A 26,441-nucleotide genomic window follows, 5' to 3' on the forward strand; every position below is an offset into this window, starting at 1 on the left:
ATAACGGATGTCGCCACATGTTCTCCAGAGGCGCTCGCTTCGTACCCACTAGCCCCAGTAGTACCACGTTGCCATGCGGTGTCGTCAGTACATTCTCTCAGTCGTCGTCAGTCTGTCTCAGTGGACTGTCTCGGTCTGTCGAGAGTACATTATCTAAGTTTGTAAAGATCATATCGTAGAGCCAAAGTTTATTTGTACGAGCAATAAAAAATTTGTAAAACACGAAGCAAAGTCATTCTTTAGCGAAGCTGTATCCAAAGACGAGAAAATACGTGCCGTGCACCCGGCTCAACGAGAGCTGCGTAACACCATAAATGAGCTGCATGTCTGCATATTCCGTAAACAAGAAAGACATTGCCTCAAAATTTGAGCCAAAACTGAATATTTGTGTCACAGCTTTGAAGTCAAAATAAGAATTACACTGCTTAAAATGTGTTAATAACCTGTAATGTAAAGAATAAATTTACGTTCAGATTATTTTTTTAAATAAAGCAAACTCTACACAAGTACGCAGGCATGGGGCAAGTAGGAGAATCTGCAGTCCGCCCTTCGGTTTGCTGATAGAACTATACTGAGCGAGTGGTGCATAAATCATAGCACTTGATTTGAAAAATTATTTAAACTTCAACTTGAAATATATATCTCGCTTAATATTAAAAATATTAAAACTGTAAAGGACTTAACAACTCAATTTTTTATGTAGAATATTCAATATTTTTATAATACATCAATCAAACACCTGCTTATATATATCGGTTTCTCTGCCCGATCCAATCCGTTTCTGCATGATGCGGGATTCACGTGGAAGGGAGATTGTATTGGCAAACAAACAGATGTCACGGAGTCGCTAAGATATCGCTCATCTGGAAACGGGAACACACAATCGAGAAAAGATTAAGATAACTTTAATATTATTTTAATATTACTTCTCTTCGGCTCTTTCAACTAAAAAACTGAGAAATATTGCTTATGTATATTTAGATATATATATTTACAAATTTAAATACGGTCAATCCTGTTCTCTCTTCCAACACTATAACTGACGTATTTCATATTTTGTATATCAAAGGAAAAAAACTGGAAAGTTTCGTGAGATGTCCAAAGAATGTTGCTTAAAAGCAATGTAATATCAATTACTGAAAAGTTAAATAATTTTTATTTGAATCGCAACTTCGTCTAAACGTTAGACGATCGACTTTAATCAAACTTTTGTTAAGGGAGGACACCACTGTAGTTTTTTCGCCATTTCAAAAATCGAACTTTTTATTCAAACTTGTCTCTATTTTGTTTTTAAATATTTTTTTATTTCTCTCCGTACTTGACTGCTAAAACTAATATAATTAACGAAAATATTTTACTTTTTGTTCCAGGATCAAATTTACGACAGCTCTACTGGGTGCCGCAAAGTAGTACTATAGCGACTCGTGCGCCGCCATTTTGTATTTTTTTAACAAATAAAAAATTTTTTTACATACTTTAATATATGTCTAATAAAGCCTAAAAGTTCTTTTGACCATATATTTTATTCCTTTCTAAAAAAAAAAAAAATACCAAAGAAAATGGGCAGTTACAGTGGTGTATGTACACCTCCCTTAACTTAATCGGTGATCGATTCAATGGGTAGAATTAATTATCTACAAGATTTCTAAGGGCCAAAGCACATATGACAGTCGTAGTCGTGGACGTAAGTAACGCACAAGCTTTGGCGTACCTATCCTGATTTAGGACTACGACCGTCGTATATCGTTACGCCATGTTATGTGCTTTGGCCATAACTCTGTATATAATTCGTCGTATGTGTGTTGCTAATCTAACTTTTTCTCCATGTGTCAAACAATAAATTAATATCTACAGTCTCTATAAATATGCAATTATAATTATACTCTGAATTAAAAACCGAAAATTATTTACACGCTATAAATATCCGCCAAAGTTACAATTTTCTGATGAATTAAAAGAGTAATTTGTTCTTATTACTAATATCGTGTATGATTGCTATCTGTCGTTTATCATATCTAACTTTATCAGTTTCCGATTTAAAATGGTAATAAAAGTTACTTTGTTTTTGTTAAAAAACGAGAAAATATCTTATCACAAATATCTACTGCCGCAATTGCATCTTCAATATAAAGCTTACAGTCGAATAATTGCTCTTCGCTAAGTTTATCTGTCACCCATACGATATAATATCGTATTTTTGGAATCCGCAGAAACCACGAATTGCAATTAACATTTTGATCAAATTACGATTAATTTAATTGATGATTAATTTATTAAATAATACGGTTACAATTTTGTCAAAATAGAAATAATGTGCGCGAGCGGAGGAAGCAGGAATCGGAGATGAGGCGCGTGAGAAGGACTTAATACGAGAAATTGTCTTTGGTTTATAGTCTATTTACACTGTCTTAATAAAGTCTATTTACAGATATTTACAAGTCTTTGAATTTAGATCCCGCGACCATGTATTGCGGTAACGCGAGTTCGCGCGTCCACGAATTCGAGCTCAGTAACGAACGCCAAAGTTCTCAATTCCGCTAGCCACGGTTCGTACCGAAAACGGAGACTTTAACGCGAGCCACGCAAGTCTCTCAGTAATTCGCAAGAACACAAGATATCGCTTTCTGAGATTTTTCAATACCTACTGCCGGATGATAATATAATTGAGTGCGGCTCCGCGCGCGGAGATCCGGGAATTTATATGAGCGCGTCACGCGAACTCCAGATCCCCACCTTCCCCGGCGACCCCGGCACGAGCCGAAAAATTTGTCGAGCCAATAGGCCGCCGACCTACCAAAATTTCGTTTGATTTGAACTCAGCTGATTTCGAGGTCGACAACCGATTTGTCCCGGGTGTTTACCTCGTGTTTTGAGGTTCCGAGACAAAGCAGGGAGAGAGCCAGCACACGCAGAAAAAGCGAGATAGTTCTTCCGCATCTCGAAGTTTCCGAGAAACGCCGGTTATTCTCGAAATAATTCTATTTATTCATAGGCTCATTAAAAGAAAGTTCCTCTATAGGTTTGAAAAATTGTATACATTTTTAAAACTATTCTTTTTCTGTTTCGTTACTGACTTTCAATTCGAAAAAAAAAGAAATTATTACACAGTAAAAAATATAATGTTAATCGTAACATTTTTCAAATGTCCCAGAAAGTCCACTCTAAATTTTATGTTAAAATAACTCATTCATCGTGTGTTACTTGTTGACAAATTAAAAATGTTAATTTATTGACACTATATTTTACATTTATATGTGTTCTTTTAACTTTAAGTATAATGTAAAAATAACTTGTACAAAATGTCGATATAACACTTTGCTTCGTCTGATTTAATGTAACTCTTACGAAATGTATATTATACATTTTATTTTGAGTTATATTAACACATATTTTAGTAAATTTGATTATTTTATATGTCAAAGTTTACGATTATTTGAAAATTTACTTTAACTTTTGTTTATGTTAAAATAACTTTAAGATGTGTTGATTTTTTGGGTAAAAGTTTACAATAACTTACACAGCTCGGATTACTTTGACCTTGACATATGTTGTCAAGGACATAATACTGAGTAACTTTTCCTTATAACTTAATCGGCGGTCGCTTTTTATTAAAAAGTTATTAACAAATTAAAGTTTGGCGACCTCACCAATTTCAATGACCTTGATATATGTTGTCAAGGTCATGACCCCGAGTGACCTTCAGAAGGTTTTAGCCGTTGCTCGTTATTCGTTAAAAAGTTATTAACAAAAAAAGTTTGGAAAATACGTTAGGTTAGATAACGCGCTTTACAAGTATTTAACTGTTTAAAGCGCGTCACTAATCTACATAGGTTAGATGACGCGCTTTAACAGTATTTAATTGTTTAAAGCGCGTCAACTTACCCATGCGTAAACTATTTCGGAGCTACCGCACCTCCCCCGAAAGCAGGGGGGGTGTGTGTGAACCTCGGTTCGCGTGAAAGTATATGCGTGAACTATTTCGGGGCTACCGCACCTCCTCCGAAAGCGGGGGGGGAGGGTGACGCTCGGTTCTCGTGAAAAGTGTCGACGTGAACTCGTTCGAGGCTACCGCACCTCCCCTGAAAGCAGGGGAGGGGGGTGTGCGTGAACCTCGGTTCGCGTGAAAAGTGTATGCGTGAACTATTTCGACATATATATTAGTCATTTATGCCTTCCAATACTCAAAATAGCTGCTATATTTTTGAAACTTTTTTTGTTTATAACTTTTTAATAAGCAGCGACCGCCGACTAAGTTATAAGAAAAAGTTACTCAGTATTATGTCCTTGACAACATATGTCAAAGTCAAAGTAATCCGAGCTGTGTAAGTTATTGTAAACTTTTACCATTTTTTGAAATAATTATGTTAAAAGAACTCAAAATAATATTCAATTTCTAAATGACATACATCAAGTGTTAGTTATCACGTTGACATACATAATATAACACATGAAAATGTTACGAAAATAATAACATAGCTGTTGTATGTTACTTTTACATTGAAATAATAGTCAAATCTTGGTAACACAAGAAAATTTTAACATTTGGACGCACGATTTTTTACTGTGTATTCGCCTGTATGCTTCTTTTTCTCAAAGCAATGCTTGAAAAATTTTACTTGAATACTCTATATCTATTATAAAAAAAAAACAGGTGATTTTGTAATCCGGTTAATGTTTGCACTCGTTTGTTAAATTTGAGACGCGAGCATTACAATACGGAACAACGTTAATTTGTGAAATATGAAACCAAAGTTCTTGCGCCCTTTCATCCCTTCTCCATTTATTGGATTTGTATTCATCATTGTCGTTCGGAAAAGGCTCGTGCCAAGCTCATTATGTAAATGTGAATTCAAACTGGCACAGGCTTGTGTGAATGTTATCGAAATATTATTATTTCCATTTCGCACCCTTCGGAAACTCGATAATGCCTCCCCTCCCCTCTCTCTCTCTGTCTCTCGCAATTGATTTGTCTGTCAATGAATGACCGCGGTCGGCGGTGATCACTGTCCTTGTGGGCGTAATGAGAGGATTAAAACAATGTTCTCCTCGTCACCTCGTTTAATTATTAACGAACGATGTATCGTGGGACAAAGGGGTAAAAGAGAAGGGGAGAAAAACACGATATCCCAGCCGGCGCGATACGTTTTATTGACCGATCAAACAACCGGATTTCATATTTGCACGCGTTCGCGAATGACGCGCGCGCGTGCGATTCGATGTAATGACCGCGATTTAAGAGCACCCGCAGTCATGTAATTAAATCGGATATATACCGGATTCAGTGTATACGAGTTCGCAGAAACATGCGGCGTTGGTAACATGCAAATTCGATAAATATCGGAAATTCACGTACAAATGGTAAATGGTCGTACATGCGTTTGACGAGGGCAACAATTTTGTAATTGTAACCTACGGGCTACGAGTATCGGGGATTCGCGCTTATTGTTTTTCATCGGACTGAATGTATTTGGATGCGTATGTACATATCCGATATCTCTATCAAACTTGCCCTTTCTTAATCGAGCAGAATTATATATATAATTTAATCATATATATTTTACTTTAAACTTTGAGCTAAAACTAGTTCACGTGACGAGAGGCACGAAATATGTGACGATAGCTGTATAAGTATTCATCGAAGATAATTTGGGCTGCAAGAAATAATTATTTTTTTTGCCGAAATATTTAATTTGAGTCGCGCTTGGAATTTTTCATCGATTTAATTGCGTTCGTCCGCCATTTTCGTTTGAAGGCACGGAGTAAAGCCGGCTACACACGTTCCGGTAGAACTGTCAGGTATGCCTGCGCAGGCACGCCTGTGCAGGTCTACCGGATGCCCGTAGTGCACCCACACGTTCCGATAAACCTGCCAGTATTCACGCTGACCATGGCATCGACAGACGATGCTTTAGCGGTAGTCGGCTTATTATTAGCAAAAAAGTGTGTAAAACGTAAGATAAAACGTGAAATATGGTGTAAAGAATGGCTGAAAAAAAGACAACGTTATTCACATGTGAACTTGTTAAATGAACTGCAGTTTGCACCTAAAGATTGGCATAATACACATTGCAACCTTAGGTGCAGTTACAATAAATGCGTTAAGTTTAATAAATGAAGTTATTTTGCCATGGAATTTCACCTTCATTTACAAAATAATTCATAAAATCTTCTCTAACTTTTTTTAGCAGCATTAGCGGTATTTCCTGGGTTTCTACGATCTAAACTTTCCATGTTAGAGTCTCTTGTTGTCTCCATTCTTCATAGATATACATATAATATCGATATTCGATAGCTAAATCGCGCCAATGGCCGCTCTCAGGCTTCTCTTTGGTGGTACACACGCTCCGGTTTGCCTGCGCAGGCCACTCCGGCGCAGGCATATCGAATGACTTTTCGTATTTGCTCCGGTCGCCCTGCACAGGTCAAAATAACTGCGCAGTTTTATCATCTACACGTTCCGATAGACCTGCACAGGCGTGCCTGCGCAGGCATACCTGACAGTTTTACCGGAACGTGTGTAGCCGGCTTAATACGCGAGTCAAGTAGCGGAAAGTCAGTCGCGACACGCGCATCGATTGTTTGCCAATATAAAGCTTGCTTTTTACGAGTTTAAAATATTCGAACTGTATTACGAGTGCAATTTCATGTGATCAATAATCTCATTCGGACATTATTTTCGGGCATTATTTTCCGTTAGACATTAATCAGTCATTAATTTGACTTCATAATCGTATTTTCGGCATCAAAGTTGTCGGCGGCCATGGTCGGGCAGCGTTCCTATTTCGTTCTAGCTCGCGAGTTAGAATAAATTGGAAATCGGTGAAATATTTGTTGGTACGAATTCATCGTAAGGGTGCGCAGTTATGATCGGGTGAGAATAATAATAGATTCGTCGCAATAAAATCGAATGGTAAATTGTTTATTAGTACGAACGCTACTTTAGAATGTTTTGGTTATAAAGTAGAATCGAGTAATCGGTCACGAGCGGCGGCAATCATATTTTTCGGTATCTCATTTTGCGGATATATATATTCCCGGTTCTGTTTCATATATTTGCTCGTTAAGATAATAACCGCCCTAACAAGCATAAGCGTACATTAATTGCTTTCCAGTCGAAGCGCACGGAAGGTGCACGAAAGTGCAGCTAGGGGCAGTCGGGTCGCGGCTGCCGCGTGAAGTTCGCCGCGCAATTTATGAATGCTCCTCGCCATCTTGGCTTCATATACGTTGCGCTGAAAGTCGCGTCGCCGAACGTCGCTCGTCGTCTCGCGTCATTCTTTTCCGCGTTATTCCTTTATCGCGTCGCGTCGTAACTAATTGTAAAGTATGCGCATCGCGTGCGATTAATGTCGGCAGTGCCGTGTGTAAAATGCCGCGCGACAGTCGTTTCACAGTTTTCAGTAATTAGCGCGATCGTGATTAACCGAGTTTTGCGCGAGCGCACGTATGCGTATGAGTGCAGCGGTAATGTCGTCTATAATGGCAGCAGGAGTAAGCAGTAAAGTTATTGACTAATAGAATTTTTTTAAATTAGCGGATTTTGAAACCTCGATTTTAATTTATTTGATTTGAAAATCCCTGCGATACTGAGATTCTCGTGAAAAATCCACCGTGGAGAAATGAGAAGAGACGAGGAAGTTTGGGAGGCTCGGGAGGCTCGGTCGACGCAAAATAACCGCGAGGTAAGCAATTTATAACTTATTTAAAAAAAAATGTATTAAAAAAAAATGTATTAAAAAAAAAACAATCTTTATTTTACAGACGCAACGTTCTTGCGTTCGCCGCGGTGCAGGTATTGGTGAGTCAAGCGTTGTTTAATTTATTAACTTATCTATTTTTTATTAACTCACCTGTGTTATTCCGTTCGATGATCTATGAGTCGGCTTTTATCACCATGATAATGAGAAATATACACATATAGATTGTTGTAATAAGCTTGCACATAAAATATTACCAAAAGAAGATGATCTATGAAATGTCCTTACAACATGCAATATATAAAATCCGTAATATGCAATAAATTTGTATAATTAAATTATACTTTAATTATATTTCTAATTATAATTATAGTTATAATTTATAAATTATTTTCCTCAAAAGATTTTTGCAAAACACGGAATAATACATAGATATTATAGGCAGTTTTAATAACATTAAGATGAAAATAAAATATTTAACACTGATCTATTTTTCGAAACTGTCTCAAAGCATTGACAATGAATATGTAATGATAAATATATAATGAATCAAATAGTGCTTTTTAAATAAATACATTGACAATGAATATGTAATGATGAGTAATGAATCGAATAGTACTTTTTTAATCAATATATAAGTTTTTGTATAAGCAAAGCAGATACTTTTGGGGAGTTAGAATAAATTGGAAATTGATATGAAATGTTCACTAGGATATGAACTTGTCGCAAGGGTGCAGTTATGATCGGGTGAAAATAATGATAGACGTCGCAATGAAATCGAATAGTAAATCGTTTATTAGTACGAAGGTGTGTGATAGTGTCTCGAGATTGCCGCCTCGGCCGACATTTCCTGATTAAAAATGCCAGGCCGTGACGGTGTGATACCGTGACGTGAACGAGTGTGACAGAGCTTTCTTCTTCCTTAGCTGACGTAAGAGATAGGTGTTAGAGCTAGTTACCCTGTTCTGCGAGCTAGTGTTCCGCCTTTTCGTCGCCGCCGCCGAGTTCGAGGGCCGATCTTTCGCGAGGGTTTTCCTTGAGGATCTCCCTCGTCAAGTATCGACCTCTCGATTCATCCGGGACGGTAGAACTTGAGACGCTCAGCGCTATTGATACCGAATACCCGCGTACCGATTGGATTACCGTAGTTCGACCGAACTTCACCGACAGGGCCTCGCGCTGACCAGGTCGCTCGCGTTAACCCTCGACTAGTAATTCGAGCTGAATTGTTGGCGAAGTTAAATCGGACCAGGTGGAGATTTAATCCACGTCGAAACGAGATGTGGTAAAACGAACGTGCGCGCTCACTTTTAGCGCTCTCAATGCGGTCACTTTTAGCCGCGACTTCCGTGTCGAGCAGATAAATTTCAGATCGGATTATCCCGGAATTGCTTACGCGTTAAATAAGTCGTAACTGAATTCTCGAATTTATTCCTTTAACATAAAGATCGCGTTCGGTATATCGCTGGAAGATGAGAATCAGACAGTCACGCTTTGGTATGCTGTTACGCGCTATTTAAATGGAAATCTAATGAGACCAGAGGCAAAGGACTCTGTATATATATTTAACACAAAATACAATTGTATAATTTTTATTTTCCTAAATTAGAGAGTGTCTCGACACGAAAGAGATTTTGAAATAAAATCCGGAAGAATCGCATGTTAACGCTAAACGCGCTAGAACGTCGACTGTCGTCTCTTCTGAGCGTCCCCGGCATGACGAAAGAGCGGAACGCCCGTGCGAGCTAACTTTCAAAGAGATGCTACTTGTTACCTCCTCTCGAGGTATTCTAGTGCCTATGTTATTGTGTCCTCTGTTCTGTCTACAGCGCTAAAACCGCCGCTAAAAAACGACGTTACCAAAACTGGGGGGTAGGGGGGCTGCTGAGGACGAGTGACGGGGGAAAATGATCCCCCGTCCCCTCATAGAACGCAACAATAAATAATAATAATCTCGCGACTCGTACACGCGTTCGAAAGGTAAGGAAACGTTCTCTATTTCTAACTTTCGTACGTGCATTCTCTTCTTTATTTCTCTCTTTTCTCTCGTCTCTTTTTTTCCTTTAATCCTCTCCCTTCTTTCTCTTTCTCTCTCTCTCTCTTTCTCACTCGCATTTTGGAGCTAAAGAGCTCGCTATCCTCGCGCACATGGTACGGAATAACAATAAAGTATTGTGATGGCAAACGAAAGACGACGATTTTACAAATAAAATACTTCGACGCATACGCTAAACGACTCATGCTTGATTCTGCAATTTGTGTACAAATTTAAAGGAAACATTACAAGATATTGATCATTCAATATTGAAGTAACGTTACCAATTTACATACTTGTTAAGTCAAATTTTGTATGAATAATTAAAAGAATTTATTTTTCAATTAATCTTAAACGAATTTTACGCCTCGGAGAGTTTAATTCCAGATAATCGATGTCGGACATTTTGCAAGTGCACGAATCAAATGTTAGATCAGAAATAGTTGACGAACGCGTCAACTTCTCGCATCCCCTGTTATCCTATTATCAACGTATCTGCGTACGTTCGGATCACGCATGATTCGTTTTGCACTTCGCTCATTCGCCCGCTACACTCGATATGCAACGATTAATCGTGTTGATCCTCGTAACGAAGATCCCGCGCTCGGGGCTTCCGAGTTTCCCCCAATTAAAAATATAAGAACAAGAATAACTTAGATTTCCGTTGTATGTACGTATCATACAAGCTATGCACAAAAGAAAAAAGATAAAACAACATCGTGAAACATTCAATTAACATGGACGCAATAAGATACAAAAGCGTGTAACTCGATCCGCCTCTCGTTTTCTCTTTCCCTCGCATTTCTTCCGATCCCTCTTGATCTTCGAATCGCCTGATACTTTCGCGTCATGCGAGCACTTTGATTGTATGCAGTGTTTCTTTTTGATCATGCGTGTCTCGTCATAAATAAGTACACACTGTACACCTTCATTCTTCCACCTTCGCTCTCGCGCTCCAGCCCCAGTCATGCTCTCGCAATTAATATTATTTTATTCGAGTATACACTTCCTGAGGAACGATGAGAGCTGCCTTAGTCTAATTTAAGAAATCGTGCTAATTAGCTAATCAGAAATTTCGCTTCTGGTTCAGAGAGCTTTTCTTCGCGTTCGAAGGGCCCCGAATGAGCTCAGCAATGCAATTTGCAAAGTTGCTTCGGTACGATTCATTAACTCATTAATTAATTAATACTGGTAAGCTGCTCGTAGTTCGTCGTAAGAAAGTCGAAGATCGGCGAAAGAAATAACTTTTCGTCGCTTCAAATTAAATCAGTACAGAATTATTTGATTATTACGCACTTTCTCAACTAATTTAGCTTGTTTGTCAAAATCTTTTGCAATTTGTTAAGACGGAAGAATGCAAGAAAATAATGTGCGATAATGAACTACTTTAATTATCCTTAGGCTGACGACGGTACGAAAATACGCTGCGCACAATTCATTCAAGATATAATAATAATAAAAGGACTGAAGGACATTTCAAGTTATAATTGTACATTATTGCTGGTGCTACATTGTATCATCTAGGATAATTTAAGATCGACAATCGAGAGCACAACTTTCGGGAGCGTCAGATTGGCGTAACATTAACGGCAGCGTTGCGCGATCAACAAATTCCTATCCGAATATAATGAAAACTCGCGTGTATCGATTTTTCTGTATAAAAACGCAGATAGCTGTTGCGCCGCGTGACTTTCGACTTGTGTGAGTTATCATTAAATGGCATACCGTTTCAACGCTGCATCACAAGGATTTTAAACGTGGAAACATTTTAACGTGGAAAATTCAAAATTGCCAATAACGTCCTCACTTTATATAAAATTTTTGAACAGCCAGGCTCTAAATATTCATTCTCCTAAATTAATGGCAATGAAAGTATTGGAGATTTCAAGCGTAAATGTGTTTTAACGAATCGAGTGACCTGGTGCAGTAATAATTGCAACAATAATCAACATCTTCGTCATCTGGTTGTTGTATTTTCAAATAATTTAACGATTAAATGATAAAGAAATAAAGTGAGAACCACGTTTGATAAACGAGGACTACGTTTACATTTTCAATGGTATTACCGTCATTTTGGGCTCTAAGGCTAAAGCTTTAATGTTTGCGGCAACCCTGAACCGGCCTCGTTGCCGTCGATCGCGCAAACCACCGTATAATCTCGCCGACTCGTACATATAAAATTATATTTACAACAGAGCGATTATTTCTTTGTGTGTTGAGGTATTCGCGTCTAGGCGCGTCTAAAAAGAGAGCGTGCACTATTTTGAGGAGCGAGAGTGAGGTTTGCGACGTCCAAGAAGGGTTTAGGAGCCTTCTTTCGGTATCTACTTAATTCTTGCAACCCATCCCTCTTGCTCCGAAAAGGAAAGATACAATGAATTTTCCTCCTTTTCCGATCTTCGTCGCCATGGTCGCGACGCGCGCGCCTGCCATACAAATAATTTAAAAATTATATTCGTATTTATAATCTCTTCTTTCGCGCCTCTTCCTCTATACATAGCTTCTTTTATATATAATATATATATATATTAAATTTCAATCTTTTTTTCTCGTTCTTATACGCGCACGGGAAAAGATTTCGGTAACGATATCGTTATGGTACAGCTATGCTACACACGGGGGGACCACCTCTCCTCCCGGTTCTCTATATACACTGCTCACCGATTACCGTTTACTTTCTTACATGCGGTATGTATATAAGAGATAGCGCTATTCATACGGGTACTAACGTGCGTCTGTACATCCTAACACGAACATTTTCCCTCTCACTCTCTCGCGTCTCGCTCTCGCTTTGGTCTATCTCGCAGTGTACCAAAAGCTTGAACTATTTTGCACCTCCGGTGATGTCACTTCGTTCCGACGTAAAAAGAGCATGTCGATATTTCTACATCACAATATTTGTCAATTTGTCTAGTGTGTACGTGACTAGCTTCATTCACTGTGATTTTTTCAAGGCGTTTCGTTCTTTGGACAAAGTTACAATACCAATCCGAAATTATTTTGCATTTATCGATTACGGGACGAAGTAACATCCTGAGGAACAAATCAATGTCGGTTTACCGTGATCCGCGAACCCGCGAATCATCCACGTGCGACTACCGATCAAGGATTGTTCATAAAGGCTTGACCCGATCGCCGATAATAATGTGTTTAATAATGGACGCGGGTAATTTGGGCCATTCGCGGAGTTGTTCGGCCGAGTCTTTGTCTGGCGTTCGCCAGAATGGGCAATTCAGAATGGGGCGGGGGTTGCGAGCGTGCCGCAATTGCAACTCATGAATTTCCTAGCACACGGCCTCCGTTACGTTATTAACAACATCGAGACTTTATTGGCGTGTTCACGGTGCCTCGCTTCTGGTTTCTGTTTCGGGAAAACGCGATTTGTGATCGAGAAAGCATTATTGCTGGATTGGGAAAGAGGGTTTTTTACGGTCAGAAGCTTTCGATTCCGGAATGAACGATATGAGGTGTACCCCGCGAATCGTGCTTCATCGGAAAGCTTTTTCAGAGCAAGAAAGGGTACAATTTCTCAGGAATAAAATTTCTCATGCTCTCTTCTTATCGAGCGAGCTTTATAGTTTTACGCTTCGGCGATGGGATTACAAAAATAAAAGGCTCGCGCGCGCGCCTAAAGATTTTCGGCCGTGAAAGCGCGAATATGTACGTGCATTTAGTGGCAGTATAGCGATGATATTAATGATACGTGTGGTATCTAAATCGTATTATGCACGTTGGAATCTAATTAAAACAATTCGATTGCGATTTATTTCGTGTATATTCTCGCATCGATTTATTCTACTGCATAGAACTAAACAATAGTAGAAAAGAAAATTTCTCGTTAAAAAAAGATTTAATCGATTTTATTTTACTTGGCCGGATAATTCTCTGTTTCGATAATCGTGAGGTGTTTTATTATGTTGGAATCGTGCGACATTTTTTGCAAATTTAAAAGACTAGGGAATGTATTTATTGTAATCCAAAATATGACTTTAGATATATGTATATTATATTATAGCCCATCACATGACAAGACATTATATAAATAAATTGTTTTTGTCTTCCTTAAATAAGAAATCTTTTTTAAGGATGGCAGAAAACAACATAATGCTTTTATCGAGTAATTTAATTGGTTGATCAGATTCCAACATACATACATTGTTCTTGCCTTCCTGCTGACGGATAATTTGAGGACTCGGCGTTAGTCTACCGTGCGTGTGTTTACTACTACATTTCAAGACTATCATCAGCATGCATGTGTCGCTTCGCATCCCATTGCGAGACTTCCTAAAGCGTCATTGGTATGGAAAGTGATTATTATCGGACTAGATAACCGCGTAGTAGTCTAACGTTCCCTATCGTGTAATGTGCGATCGGATCTTCTCCCTTCTCCGAGGGCGGGACAAAAATTATACGTTTCATCGTATCAAAGTTTGTACGAAATTTGCCGGTCGGCTGAACACGTCCGACCGTTTAGGATAGGACTGGCAGTGGATCGTTAATCTAGGGCGAAACACCCGTAATCGAGACCCGCTTATTTCGCAATTTGCACTGTTCATTTTAAACACACAACTTCGTTATTTAGCCTAGAAATACCACACCCTTGACATCTTAGACTTTGGATTAAGCGATTTTCGATGTTATTTTAAAAAGATCAAATTTCATCTTATTTTAGAATAAACAAATCTACGAGTTTTTGATCCGACGGGTTTTGATTTCGAATATTTCGCACGTTTGTCAGTTTACAAAACTGCTAATTGCTTGAAAGAGCGATGGGATTGATCGCTTAGGGTGATTTCGGTGCTTCTTCATAGCTCTTCGCGATTGGTAGTCGCACGATTTGCGGGCGACGACATCACGACGAGGACGAAGTTAGCTCGTTCCGCGGTTAATGCTCTCCCTCTACGTATATAAATTACAAAGGATTGGACTAAAAAGGTAAAAGTAATTGTTAACGCCCTTTGGTACCAGCCTGAGTCTCATTAAATTACAAATAAATTTGTTAGATAGTCTTGTGTGTCGATTATATGTATAAATCACTAAGAGATCACTGTGTTTTTCTCGTCAAGTCCGAATCGTCACTTACTCGCGGGTCTCCTCGTCGCTTCGACGATCGAGTCGTTCAATACGATTGTCGCGACTTGATTCGCCGAAGCGATAAGAATACCTTTATTGACTCTTAACTGTGGACGTCGAAGTATCAAAATACAGCAGTTTAGCACAGCCGAATCAGTATCAGCCATTCTTTCCGTTAAAGAACACGCTCGATGGTTGCCATCATTCCATCGTGACAACAACGTGACAGAAATAAGGTCTTTTGTCTTTTTGCTTTTCTCTCTTTTCTCAGAGGAGAGAGCACATCTCCAAGAGAACCCTCAGAGACGTCGCGATCGGTCCTCCATTAGGACACGATGTAGTCCGCGGAATGATGCGAGTGATGGGAGTTACGTTGCTTGTCCCTACGGTGATTTGTCCGGGAATTACTGCCGCGGGTGCCGCTGGTACCGGTGGTGCCGGTGGTGCCGGACGTGTGGTGGCTGTAACCGCTGTCGCTGCCGAAACTGCTATCGGGCTGGCCCTGATACAATCGGCCGGCATTGGTTACCTGATCGCACGCCGAGTCTCGGGTCGAGTTCGTGTAATACACTGGCTGGCTGTACTTGTCGTCGCCGAACAGCCGATCGGTCGGCTGCGAGTACGTGTCCGAGTACTCGCCGCCCACCTGGGTGTAGAGCGGCGTCGTGACATCAGACTGATTCTGCAGACCGTAGTAGTCCGCACCGTATGGCTGGTGCGACGATAGATACTTGTACTTGTCGTTGCCGGTCTTGCCGTTGCGCGAACGCTCCTTGCCGCTCCTGTTCTGGCTGGAGTAACGATGAAGAGGGCCCAGTACCGGCACACTCTCGTAGGGGTTCTCCTCGAGTCGCGGTGGCTGCGCGGCCGGCAAGGGCGGCACGAAGTACGGTAACCTGTGCGCCACCGACGGGACGGACTGCTGACGTTGAGTGCTGCCGGTGCCTGTTCGAGCACCGGCCACGCCTGAAACCAGAGACTTGAGTCAGTAGGAACTCGGAGACGCGCTTATATACGTAGAATGCTATAACGAAGTTGAAAAGTTAACGCGGAGTTAGGAAATCGAGGTAGGAAATCAAAATAGAAAATTGAGGTGGGAAGATCGAGATAGGGAAACGAGAATAACAGGAAAAGAGATTACTTCAATATAGAGAAGTGCGTTACATCCGGGAAGTTTCGATTCAAGTTTATCAAATTCGATTCGGTTTCATCAAGAAGTAGGTAAAAGAATGTATAAATAGATATATTGTGACAGGTCTTAACGAATCCATAGTCTAAAAATGTTATCGCTCGATCGCGTAGAAGTGATAGGCACTCTATAGGCAAACATTAAAGTAGCAAACAGTTCTTGGAAGGGCAGGTAGAAAAAACGGTACCGAAGAGCCTAAGAAATAAGGAAAAAGAGCATCGACGAGTCGAGAGGCCGATGTGTCGCCGGCCAATAACGCAAGAACGGTAAACAATTACGGAGCGGATAAGCAAACATCAGTTGTTAGTTCAGAGATGTTGATTTAGCGCGCTACAACTACGAAAAATCTTTCGAGCGGAATTACTTTCTTCGGAAAATGTCTTTCTTTCTCCAGTCTACCTTTCTCTATCATCCTTTATATACACAACTTGGCGTATCTTTTCGTCGCTGATGTGACTTACCTGCGACGCTAGGATAGAGTTGAAGCAGCGCGTCCAGCAGCATGCCCTCGTGGAATTCGCCCATGTCGTGGTTCTTGTCTCGTCTGCGTCGGTCGAGGCTCCTGGGGCTGCGGCCGCGTCGTTCGCGCGGTGGCCTGCCACCGGCCGGGCACGTACCCCAGGTGGGGCCGTTGCTTGAAGTGAGCATCCTCGCCTCCGATGGCTCGCCCACCGACAGCTCGTCCTCGGCGAACTCATCCTCGCTCGCCGGCTTGGACGCGCTGGACGTGCGGTGATGATGACGGTGATGATGATGATGATGATGCAGACGATTGCGGGCGTTTAACTCGCTCTCCTCGTCCGTCTCCGGATGGTCCCCTGCGGGATTGAAATTCGTTTAAGGGTTTAACTTAACGGTATGACGATGAACGCGCGAGGATAAGAGCGGGATTTCATTCTTAGCGGGACGGGGAGTTGATTAATCGTGAATAAAGTTTGTCTGATAATCAGAGAGGGTTAACTGGATGTCAGAAAACGAGAGTATTTCTTAACACGCGGTGGAAATTAATCAGATGGATAATTAGCTTCTGGGAAGATAAATTATTTGGAAAGATACATTTGAGAGAAGGTTGCGAAATATAAATTCGTATTTATGGTCGCATTTCTGTTGAGAAATTCAGGTGAAATCAGTTCAAGACATAAGTACGGATGAATCTTGATGTTATATTTATAACTGCGATTTAATAATCATTTCTTGAGGGAATTGCATTATATATATTAATAGAACTCTCATATATTTTGGTTAATAATATCAACTCAGAGTTAAACTACATTTCCTAACCTGTTATTGATTTTTCAGTTCAAATGATATTAATTTATACTCAATTTTCTTATATAGGTTTTATACGCTATAGTAATCAATTGATATTAACAGGTTGATTTCTATAATATTAATTTTAACTGTTATATGCAATTTTATGTTTAATAATTTTTTTAAGTAAAAATATTAACGATTAAAATTACTCCATACATAAAAAATTATTAGATTTTATTGTTATGAAAATTTGTCTTTGTTTTGATAATAAATATAATTTTAAAGTTTTAATTCTGTAAGAAGCGTGATTATCCAAAGGATGCCTCATAAAGTATCAGCGGGAAACAATCGCAATTCCATTCCACATTATATATCAGTCTATGAAGAACGCAATAGACTCTTTGATTAAGGAGCGAAAGATTCGATTTGTCTTACGGGTTGGGCAGTTAAGCCCAGGACAAAATCGGTTTAAGATGAGAAACGTATTGTAACAATTAAAGATTTTGCCGCTGGATGTAATTAAAGTAACCCACGATCTATTTAGCCGATACTTGGGCTTCGCACTGAAATTTCGCTTCGTCGGTTTGGCAACGCGAGACTCACTTCACTCCTCCATTAATTGCCTCGCGTTATTCCGCCGAAATGTCGCGGTTGAGTCGCGATCAATACTAACGACACAAAGGGGGCGTGTATACCTAAACTCACGTTAAAAAAAAGAGCTATCATATAAATAATCGCGGCGTAAAACGGATATTTTGAAGCGGAATGCGGTGCGGAAACCGCGCGCAGCGATCGAAATCGGTCGTCGCGAGAAATTGAACGGGCTCGTCCAATTAATTTTTATCTCGCGGTAGAAGTGGAAGAAACGCGATCGAAAATGAGGCGGGATATAGAGAAGAGACGTATACCGCGCCCGAATTATTCTCAAACAGATTGGAGGTATTATCGGACTGACTCCACTCTCAGCATTAAGTTCGCACTTCGCTGGCCATTAAACCACTCGAGATATCCTCTGTCGTCTCGGACGAGTGTCCTCTCGAAATGCTTCCAGCGAGGACAGGAGGATGACCTGTTAACCGTTCGACGTCGATCTCGTCGATCGAGACGTATCCCGGATTTCCCATTTCTGTCGTATCGGATTTCTCGCGAAAATAGCATATTGTTAGCTAGTAACAACGGCTTGACTTATTCTGATCAAATAAATTTAACCTTACATAATAATTTATGTAGTTTTAAAATATGGATCAATTTTACCTAAACAATATTTTATTCTACTGAAATAATTTTTGAGCGTCGGGAAATAAGTCAGATTTGGAAGATGTAAAAGAATCTATATCTAGAAATTATATAAAAATTATACGGAAGGTATACATTTTGAAAATTATTAAAAGTATTTCTCGCAACTGTGTGTTAGTGTATGTGTGTGTGTGGGGGGGGGGATTATCCTGTCAAGAACAAGCAACTTCATTTTGACAGGGTTCAATTTGATCAGTTCCATGAATTTTGCAACGCGCGAGTTATCCTCCTTGTCGACGTGATCGTCGAGTAGGTCCGTTGAATTCTCTGGCGTTTTTACAAGCCCGCAAGGGACAGGACCACCCTCTTCGAGAGATCGATGTTCTCTCTCGTCTCGAAACTGGAGAACGATGCGTACATAGTGTATATACGCGCGGGCCGAGCCCGTGGTTACGACTAATGTACGCGGTGCAGCATGTATATTCGATTACCAGGTCCTCGTCAAACGTCGAAAGCCTCATCACCATACTAATTAGCCGTCCAACTAATGGGAAGTATAAGTCAGAGGTCGTGTCACGCTTATCTCCCTTCGGTAAAATACACGACAGCGCAGAAGAGTGGGGATCACTGCGGAGAAAGGGGGAGAGAAAAGGGGGGGAGAGAAGAAAGGGAAGGAAAACAATTTCAAAGAAATTATGAGAGAAAAACAAACAAGAAGATGCAACGTAAAACTGCGTTTATCAGATTCTCGTTTGTTGAAATGAATTCAGACTTTGCAGATTGTATCTTTATAATAGATATATTAATAACGTAATTGTATGTTTTGTAAAATTATCGATCTTTATTTGAATTCTTAAATTCGTTGATTCTTAAATGCATATATATTTTTAAATGTTTCGATATTTGCTTCCATAAAAAAATTCTTACTGCACACTGAATGATGAATCTGAAGGTTTAAAAATTATTAAGTGGCCATAGATTTGATCTTGCAGAGCCCGGATCTCGTACGCGAGGTTTACTTCTATTTAGATTACAAAGATCTAAAGATCTTCATCAAATTTTCCGATAATTTAAAAATTTATGGAATTATTCATGTGCTTTTATTTCTATCCTATTTCTCATTTTTCTCTACAAATTTATCGTTTTGCAATCTTATCAATTTCCATTCACATAAACCTATCTTTCTTTCTCGCACATTTTCAATCTCGCGAACTCATTGAACTGAACGCAGACCGGAACTTCTGCGACACGCAGATTCTCACTTCCAAAACTCTTCGTCCTTAAAAAGTTCCATCGACTCTTTTTGCCCAATAAATCTCCTACGCCACAGACTTGCCCGTAAATCGCGACGCACGCGAATCTGCCGGATTATTCTGATAAATGCAGTCCCGCAGTTACCAGGAACAAACCAGAAAAGGGAAATACGTAAGAGGGGTAACGAGAGGAACGAGGAAGTTTCGCAAAGCGCGCGTTAGTCGATGGGATTTAACGCTAGTTCAACGCAGCCGCATGTTAATCGTGTATTAAGCCAACCGACAGACGGACACACCGTTTCGAAAACTCGTATACTCGTGCCGTACCTACGCGTTTCCCGCGGGCATGTTCGACTCCGAGGATACTCCCCAGCGTCTTCAGAGGCGAGTTTCATCTAGAAGGAGAGTGCGTGATTTGCGTCTGTATGGGAACGTTAGGGTTTCAGCGCGTCGTTGACAAGGCAACAAGATAGCTTGACGATCCCGCGAAACACTCGTTTATCGTTTGGTAGATTATGAAATTCGCACAAAAATGTGCTTAGTTAAGATAATTTATTAATAATATTATTTGTGTAATAGTATTATAAGTGTTTTTTTTTTTAACCAGCTTCGAATTAATTATCTTAAAGGTTTTTATAGAAGTCCTAAAAGATAGCATCTTATTATTTCTCAACCGATGAATAGAACATTTTATAGAAATAAAATATAAAACAAGCTTTCGATAAATTCGATTGCGAAATGCACTCTCGTGCGTCGAGTTTACCTTTTCAAAATCAAAATCGTCTAATGAAAATTTTATCTCTTTCTTCTTCACTGTCGCATTGTTGCTCTCGCGATTTTCCGGCGTGATTTTTTTCCGTGAAAAACCGCGACGCATAAAAGGAGATGTCCGCGGACAAAGCCGTCCAAAGTAAACATCGATTATCGGCACTTACCGTTGCTGAGCTCCTCGTAGACAGGATTATAAAGGTCCTGCGATGTGTAAGGATCAGGACCGGGACTGCTGCAGACGAATACTCCTCTTCCGCCGTCCTTGACGTCCAGCATCTGCCGTGATAACAAAAATATAAGTTAGAGAAAAAGGGAACGAACGAGACGCGACGCGGAAGAAAAAATTGTAATATTTTTAACTGTCGCATAATAGAATTGCTATTGAATGATATCTCGTGACTATTACTTACATTTTTCACATAATATATGTAAAGTACAATGGGTGACGCGAATATTAGAAATCGATAAAACTTTAATTGAGAGTAATTGAAGAAATTGATCGGAGAGTTACACTGTGATTAATTTCATGTTCAATACAATCTCAATTTTATCGCGATATAATAAATTGCACGCCGTTTGAGAATTAAGACCGCCGCCATTTTCTTCCTCGTTCCGCGGGGTTGAAGGGTAATTAGTCCCGAGTTGTGACTAAAAATAGGTCAGCTCGTTACAAATGACTCGAGGTTCGCGCTTCCATGGTTGTTTTACGAGGCTGTTTAGGAACGGCGACTTGTTTACGACAACGTTGGAAAACAATTAGCGAATAAAGGAAAGGGATGCGGAAGATGGGGTACAATGGGGGCAGGTGGAAGGAAAATAGCGAGAAGAAACTAGGGGGATGATTGGCACGGGTACCAGACGAGAATCTTAACACTCTTTCAGAACCTCCGTGTTTTCCGGCCGACGATTAACTCGTTCCCACCCATCCCCCCCTCTCAAACTCTCACCCTTCGTCTCCCGAGCTGGGATTCCAGCTCTGGAAACGCTGACTCGGTCACTGCAGGAAAAGCGAGGGTGTCGAAAGTTAATCCCTAAATTGGCAGGAAGCTTATACATCACGGCAGGATAATAAGGAACAATCTCTCGTCGCGCGAAAGAGAAAGAGATAGAGACATTTATCTCGGTAGCTAATCTCATTTCCACTGGCAATTTTGTTGACAGGTTGAATAATTAACCCTGCGCGGCAAAGTTTGATGAAATTTTGAGTCTGCCGCGATAAAAATGTCTATAACTCTTGCTAGTTTGCGTTCTCGCGATGATACGTTAGATATTTCGTTATCTCTATTCCTCCTCGCTGCAGGACACGAGGGTTAATCGAAACACACCCGATAGACAGCTGGGAGAAGCGTGTGTAACAGATACACGACATAATCGCGGACTCGATTTAATCCCTTTGCCTCGTCCTTGTAATGGCTCGTGTGTCGTCGTAAGCCTGCCGCAAGCGGTTTCCGGTCTCCGTGGCGACGGTATCCGTGTCCTGTTGGTTTCCGAGCTGAAAATCCGCCACCAGCTGCTCTCCGGTTCGGCCGAGGTGTCACGTTAACGGGCGCAAATGATACGCTACGATCCCCAATCTATCTCGCTATCACTCCCACTCATCCTGGTGCCCATAATGTCTTGTGATCCCATCGGATACCATACCCATATGTACAGCGATTGAGACCGGTCTAATTTCGAAGAGCTCAATTTTCCGTACGATATGTACCAAGTACACCTTTCGATGCAAAATCGGATATTATTTTTACTTGACTGATATATTCTATTTTAAGTTTTATTCTCTTTAAGATACGCTATATTTAAAATTGAGAAAGTAACATTTACAAAGGTAAAATTGAGATCAAGAATTTATTAATAAATCGAAACGATTAAAAAAGATTTTTGCAAGTATTCCACGTGTGACTTATATTCGTTTCACATATTCATTTCTCGTCTCCTTGACACGTCCGAGTTAAATTTTTCCCCGGTAATCTTGATATCTTTATCTACCGGAAACTACCCACGTTAGCTTCCCGCGAGATCTCCTCGCAAATGTTAATTTATAACGTTTACCTTTTTGCCTCGGATGAATCGTAATGTAGTCTCGCGCAGAATGGGACGATCGCGCAACGCGTGACGTAAATTCGACCTCGAACATGGATTGAAATATCACTGATAACGCGTGGGAGTATCGGGTCCACGCGAGGGTGGCGCGCGCAGTCTACGTTTCTATCTAAAATTATATCTCCCGAATTGTACGAGTCGCGTTTCCTGCTGCCTGCTCCTCGGGCGGATGGACAAATGGATTCGATCGGACCGGATATGTTTGGTACATACACATGTCTATTTTCTGTATTTCTCGAGATATGTCGCGGGCCGCGACGACGATATGACAAACGCGTGAAAGGTCCTTCCGATCCTTCTATGTTAAAAGCATTGGTAGGGTAGCGTGGGCCGAAAGGTCGAACGTCGTCGTTATTTTACAAAACATCGAAAAAATAATGGATAAATGCATTCTGTCGAGTTGCGTCCAGTCTACGAGGCCAATCGATTGCACAGTGTCATTGTGTACAGAAATATCGCGGAACACGGTTTTATGTAGATACACCGCGCGGTATATCTCCGAATAAAATACTATTTTACGCGCGTTATCGGTTAGCATATTATGTTGCAACAATCATGGAATGCGAAAACATTGAAATATCTTCAATTTACCAATATATTGCACCAGATTCGTAATTTTTATGTGTACATGTGTGTGTGTGTGTGTGTGTGTGTATTGTATTGTCTACATATTACATATCCTATTACAAAAAACTGGTCACATCGAGATTAAAATTAAAGGTTCTCGTGTATAATTCAAATAAACTCTAAATCTAAATATACATTTACAATATTTTTCTAAGAAGACGTAATAAGACGTAATTTTATCTAATCTTGCAGAAAAATTTAAACTACTCTAGTTTATATAATTTCTGATATTTTTTCTGTTCCGGACACGTTGCAGAATCGCTTGCGCGATTTTTTGAGTAAGTACGGCAAGTATCGGCAATCTGGTCTTTTATTTGTGGTTGCAATCGAGTGCTCGTAAGACGCGGACGCCCTCGCGAGTGCACAAATTGCTGGAATCGAGTTAGCTGCTCGGTGACCCGCGCGGAGACGATTAGGCCAAAGGAAACCGACTGATTTCTTGCATCTCCCCATTGAATTCCTCGAGGCGGTGCTATCGTCCACCAAAAGAAAAGGATTCTCGTTTCTACTGACAAGTGCCGCCGGCCTTAAAAGAGCACAGGGTTCGTTATCGTGTTTAGTCTGCGGAAACCGTCAACCGGGCATCTACGATTTTTCGAGCGCTTAGCCTACTTAATCTTTCCGCTCCTTAATCCGTACATTTAGTACTGATTGTGAATTTAAAGTTATCCAATTGTTGTGTTTTATTGATTGTGAATTTTTCGGTATTTATCTACCTCTGAAAATAAATATTGTAATATACCTACTATATTGGAATTATACAAGTGATATATACTATAATTTTGTTACATATTCTCTCTCTTTTCTTTCCAAAAGTTTGAACATAGTATTTAAATAATTTATCAAAGAAAAACCGAAAAGAGTATGTCCTATTATTGAACTACTTTTCTTGAAATGTATAAGCAACTTTTTTTTTAATATTGTCTTTACTTGTGAATATGTTTAATGTTATCCAATATCCACTTTCTAATGACCATAAAACACGGTTTAGCGTTGGTTAAATTGCTGCAGCGTTTTTCACATATAGACCTAAGATACAATTTTCACAATTTTTATCTTGTTCCGGTGACAAGATAATTTTTACTTGAACGTCGTCCTCTCACGAGAAATAGAGTCGGGTCGTTCGAAAGTCGAGTTACGAGTTGGCCAAGTCGCATGTCCAACCTTCGACCTCGTGGAATTGAGTTAGGCACCATTAGCGCGAACTCGAGGCAGAACGAAGGCCAAACCAGGTTTCCTGAATCAAACTTCCGCTCATAGCTCATCTAAACGGTGCAAAATAGCAAGAAGACTTCTTCTCTAGGCGACTAATGAAATTTACTTCATGTTAACAGACAGAACAAATAAATGAGGTCAAAATTGTCGTGAGACGTGTCATGTTCAATCATATTAAGTCAATGCGCAAAATGTTTTCACTATATGTTTTTCGCGATCTTTTTAGACCGCTGGTTACACCTCTACTTCAATTTTAATATTAAATTTCTTATTTCCTGCAATTTCATTTTGGAATACTCGGTGGGGGATAAAATAATCTCGCATTTACGAGGAACAGAAGGCAGGTCTCGGCTCAGCCCTCGTAAAGGCACTGCCGCATTTTTAGGCGAGTTATGAGAGTTGGCAAAGTTCCACACGTTCGGAGAATTTTCAATCTTCCGGCTGAGAAGTTCGATATTCGGCCGGTTTCACTCGCGCGCGCGGATCTGATTATCCTAATGATTTTATGGTACCCGACACGAGTTTTACTTGGCCGAAGAAGCGGAACGTGTAAAAACGCGACCGACTTCTCCTCTTTCTTCTTCTCGGTCTTTCTCGTTTTCTTCTTCCGCCGGTATTAAAATTCTATGTCTGTTATACGTCCCCCATAATGGCCGGACTGGCGCTCGCGGGGGCCTTTGAAAAGTTGATCGCTTTAATGATCTCGTGGCCCCTGCAGGCGGCCGGCACCTCCGCTAAACTTAGATCTCTCGGACGTCGGTGACAGTGCAGCATACTTAAAGCGCTTTAGCCGACATAAAAGGGGGACGAGGGGTCGCTTCGTCTTTCCACCTAACTGCGAAAGTTCGCGACATAAATAATCAGAAACTTTCTTGAATTAATTTCAATCGATCGAAAAATTCGGGACTCCACCGATGGAGTTTCGTCGCGAAGGCGTTCCGCGAGGAAAACGAGTTTTCGGGTGTTTGGAATTAATGACGCATTAAAACGGCAAACGATCGAATACGAGATAAAAATATATATATCGGTATCAATGAAAAAAAAAAAAAAACATCTGTTTTTTAATTCGTGATATTTTTTAAATTATTTCTTTTCGTTAAATTGTAACGAATAGATAACGTTTCCCTCGAATATTCGAATGGATAAACTCATCCGCTTCCCATATCTAATGCTTCTTGACACATCATTTCGAATATACGGTGTCTATAAACTTAAGCAGAGCAACTGATTCTGGCGTCCTACATACTGCGGACAATATCCAACTTGACGTGTGTGCGACCAACGCGTATATGTACATTTTATATAAATATTATACATGCGCCGTATGTCGTGACTGTATCTCGTTACCGTAACCCACTAATTGTTAGTTACTGCGGCAATTGCATTAGGTTCTAAGTCCGGGGTGGCCGGCCCCTGCCTCCGTCGTTATGTCGCTATTGCTTTGCAGATACAACGTCCCGAACTAACGACGCGGCACCGACGCGCGTAATCGAGTCGACAACAGGTGGATGTTAGATCGATAGACTTCCGCCGGCGGATTGATCGTCTAGCGGCTTATCCGGTGTGGCACGGCGAGATTTATGACGGGATCGATAACGGTAAAAAGAACCCGCGGACGAAATAATTACAGTCTAGTCGTCGTCGAATGAACACGCGCGAAATACTCCTCCCACGTCACGATTCTAACTCCGCGATACACTTTCGTAGTCAAAACGATCCCTACACGGACTGTAATTTTCTTATCACGCATGTAATTTTGGTAACGTATAGCTTCGCATTGTATTCAAACTGTGCGAGGAACACGAAAATTCTCTTATCGTTATTGAGATTCTTGATAAATTTTCTAATTTAGTGAAGATTGAATATTGTATCGAGTAAATGAAAATTATATATAAAGAATCAACGTTTGCGATCACGAAAAAGAAAAAATGTACTTTGACAGTTAAATTCGATTAAGTTCGATAATCGAATTTACTAAGTTGATTAACTAA

The 26,441-nt window shown here is 40.2% G+C and overlaps 1 protein-coding gene across 1 annotated transcript in view; it reads right to left on the reverse strand.

Moving 5' to 3' along the window:
* Positions 1-13,738: 13,738 nt before the first annotated feature.
* LOC112459588 overlaps positions 13,739-26,441 on the reverse strand; it is a 336,860-nt gene continuing 324,157 nt past the window's right edge. The window contains exons 5-8 of the mRNA XM_025023767.1: positions 24,528-24,542; positions 20,673-20,784; positions 16,456-16,812; positions 13,739-15,771 (exon numbers count right to left, since the gene is read on the reverse strand). Coding sequence (XP_024879535.1) covers positions 15,131-15,771; positions 16,456-16,812; positions 20,673-20,784; positions 24,528-24,542 — 1,125 coding nt within the window. The 3' untranslated portion in view covers positions 13,739-15,130. The remainder of the gene's footprint in view (positions 15,772-16,455; positions 16,813-20,672; positions 20,785-24,527; positions 24,543-26,441) is intronic.

Source organism: Temnothorax curvispinosus, unplaced genomic scaffold (assembly GCF_003070985.1).
Source record: "Temnothorax curvispinosus isolate PA1 unplaced genomic scaffold, ASM307098v1 QBEX01009969.1, whole genome shotgun sequence".
In the NCBI taxonomy this organism is placed as follows: domain Eukaryota; kingdom Metazoa; phylum Arthropoda; class Insecta; order Hymenoptera; family Formicidae; genus Temnothorax; species Temnothorax curvispinosus.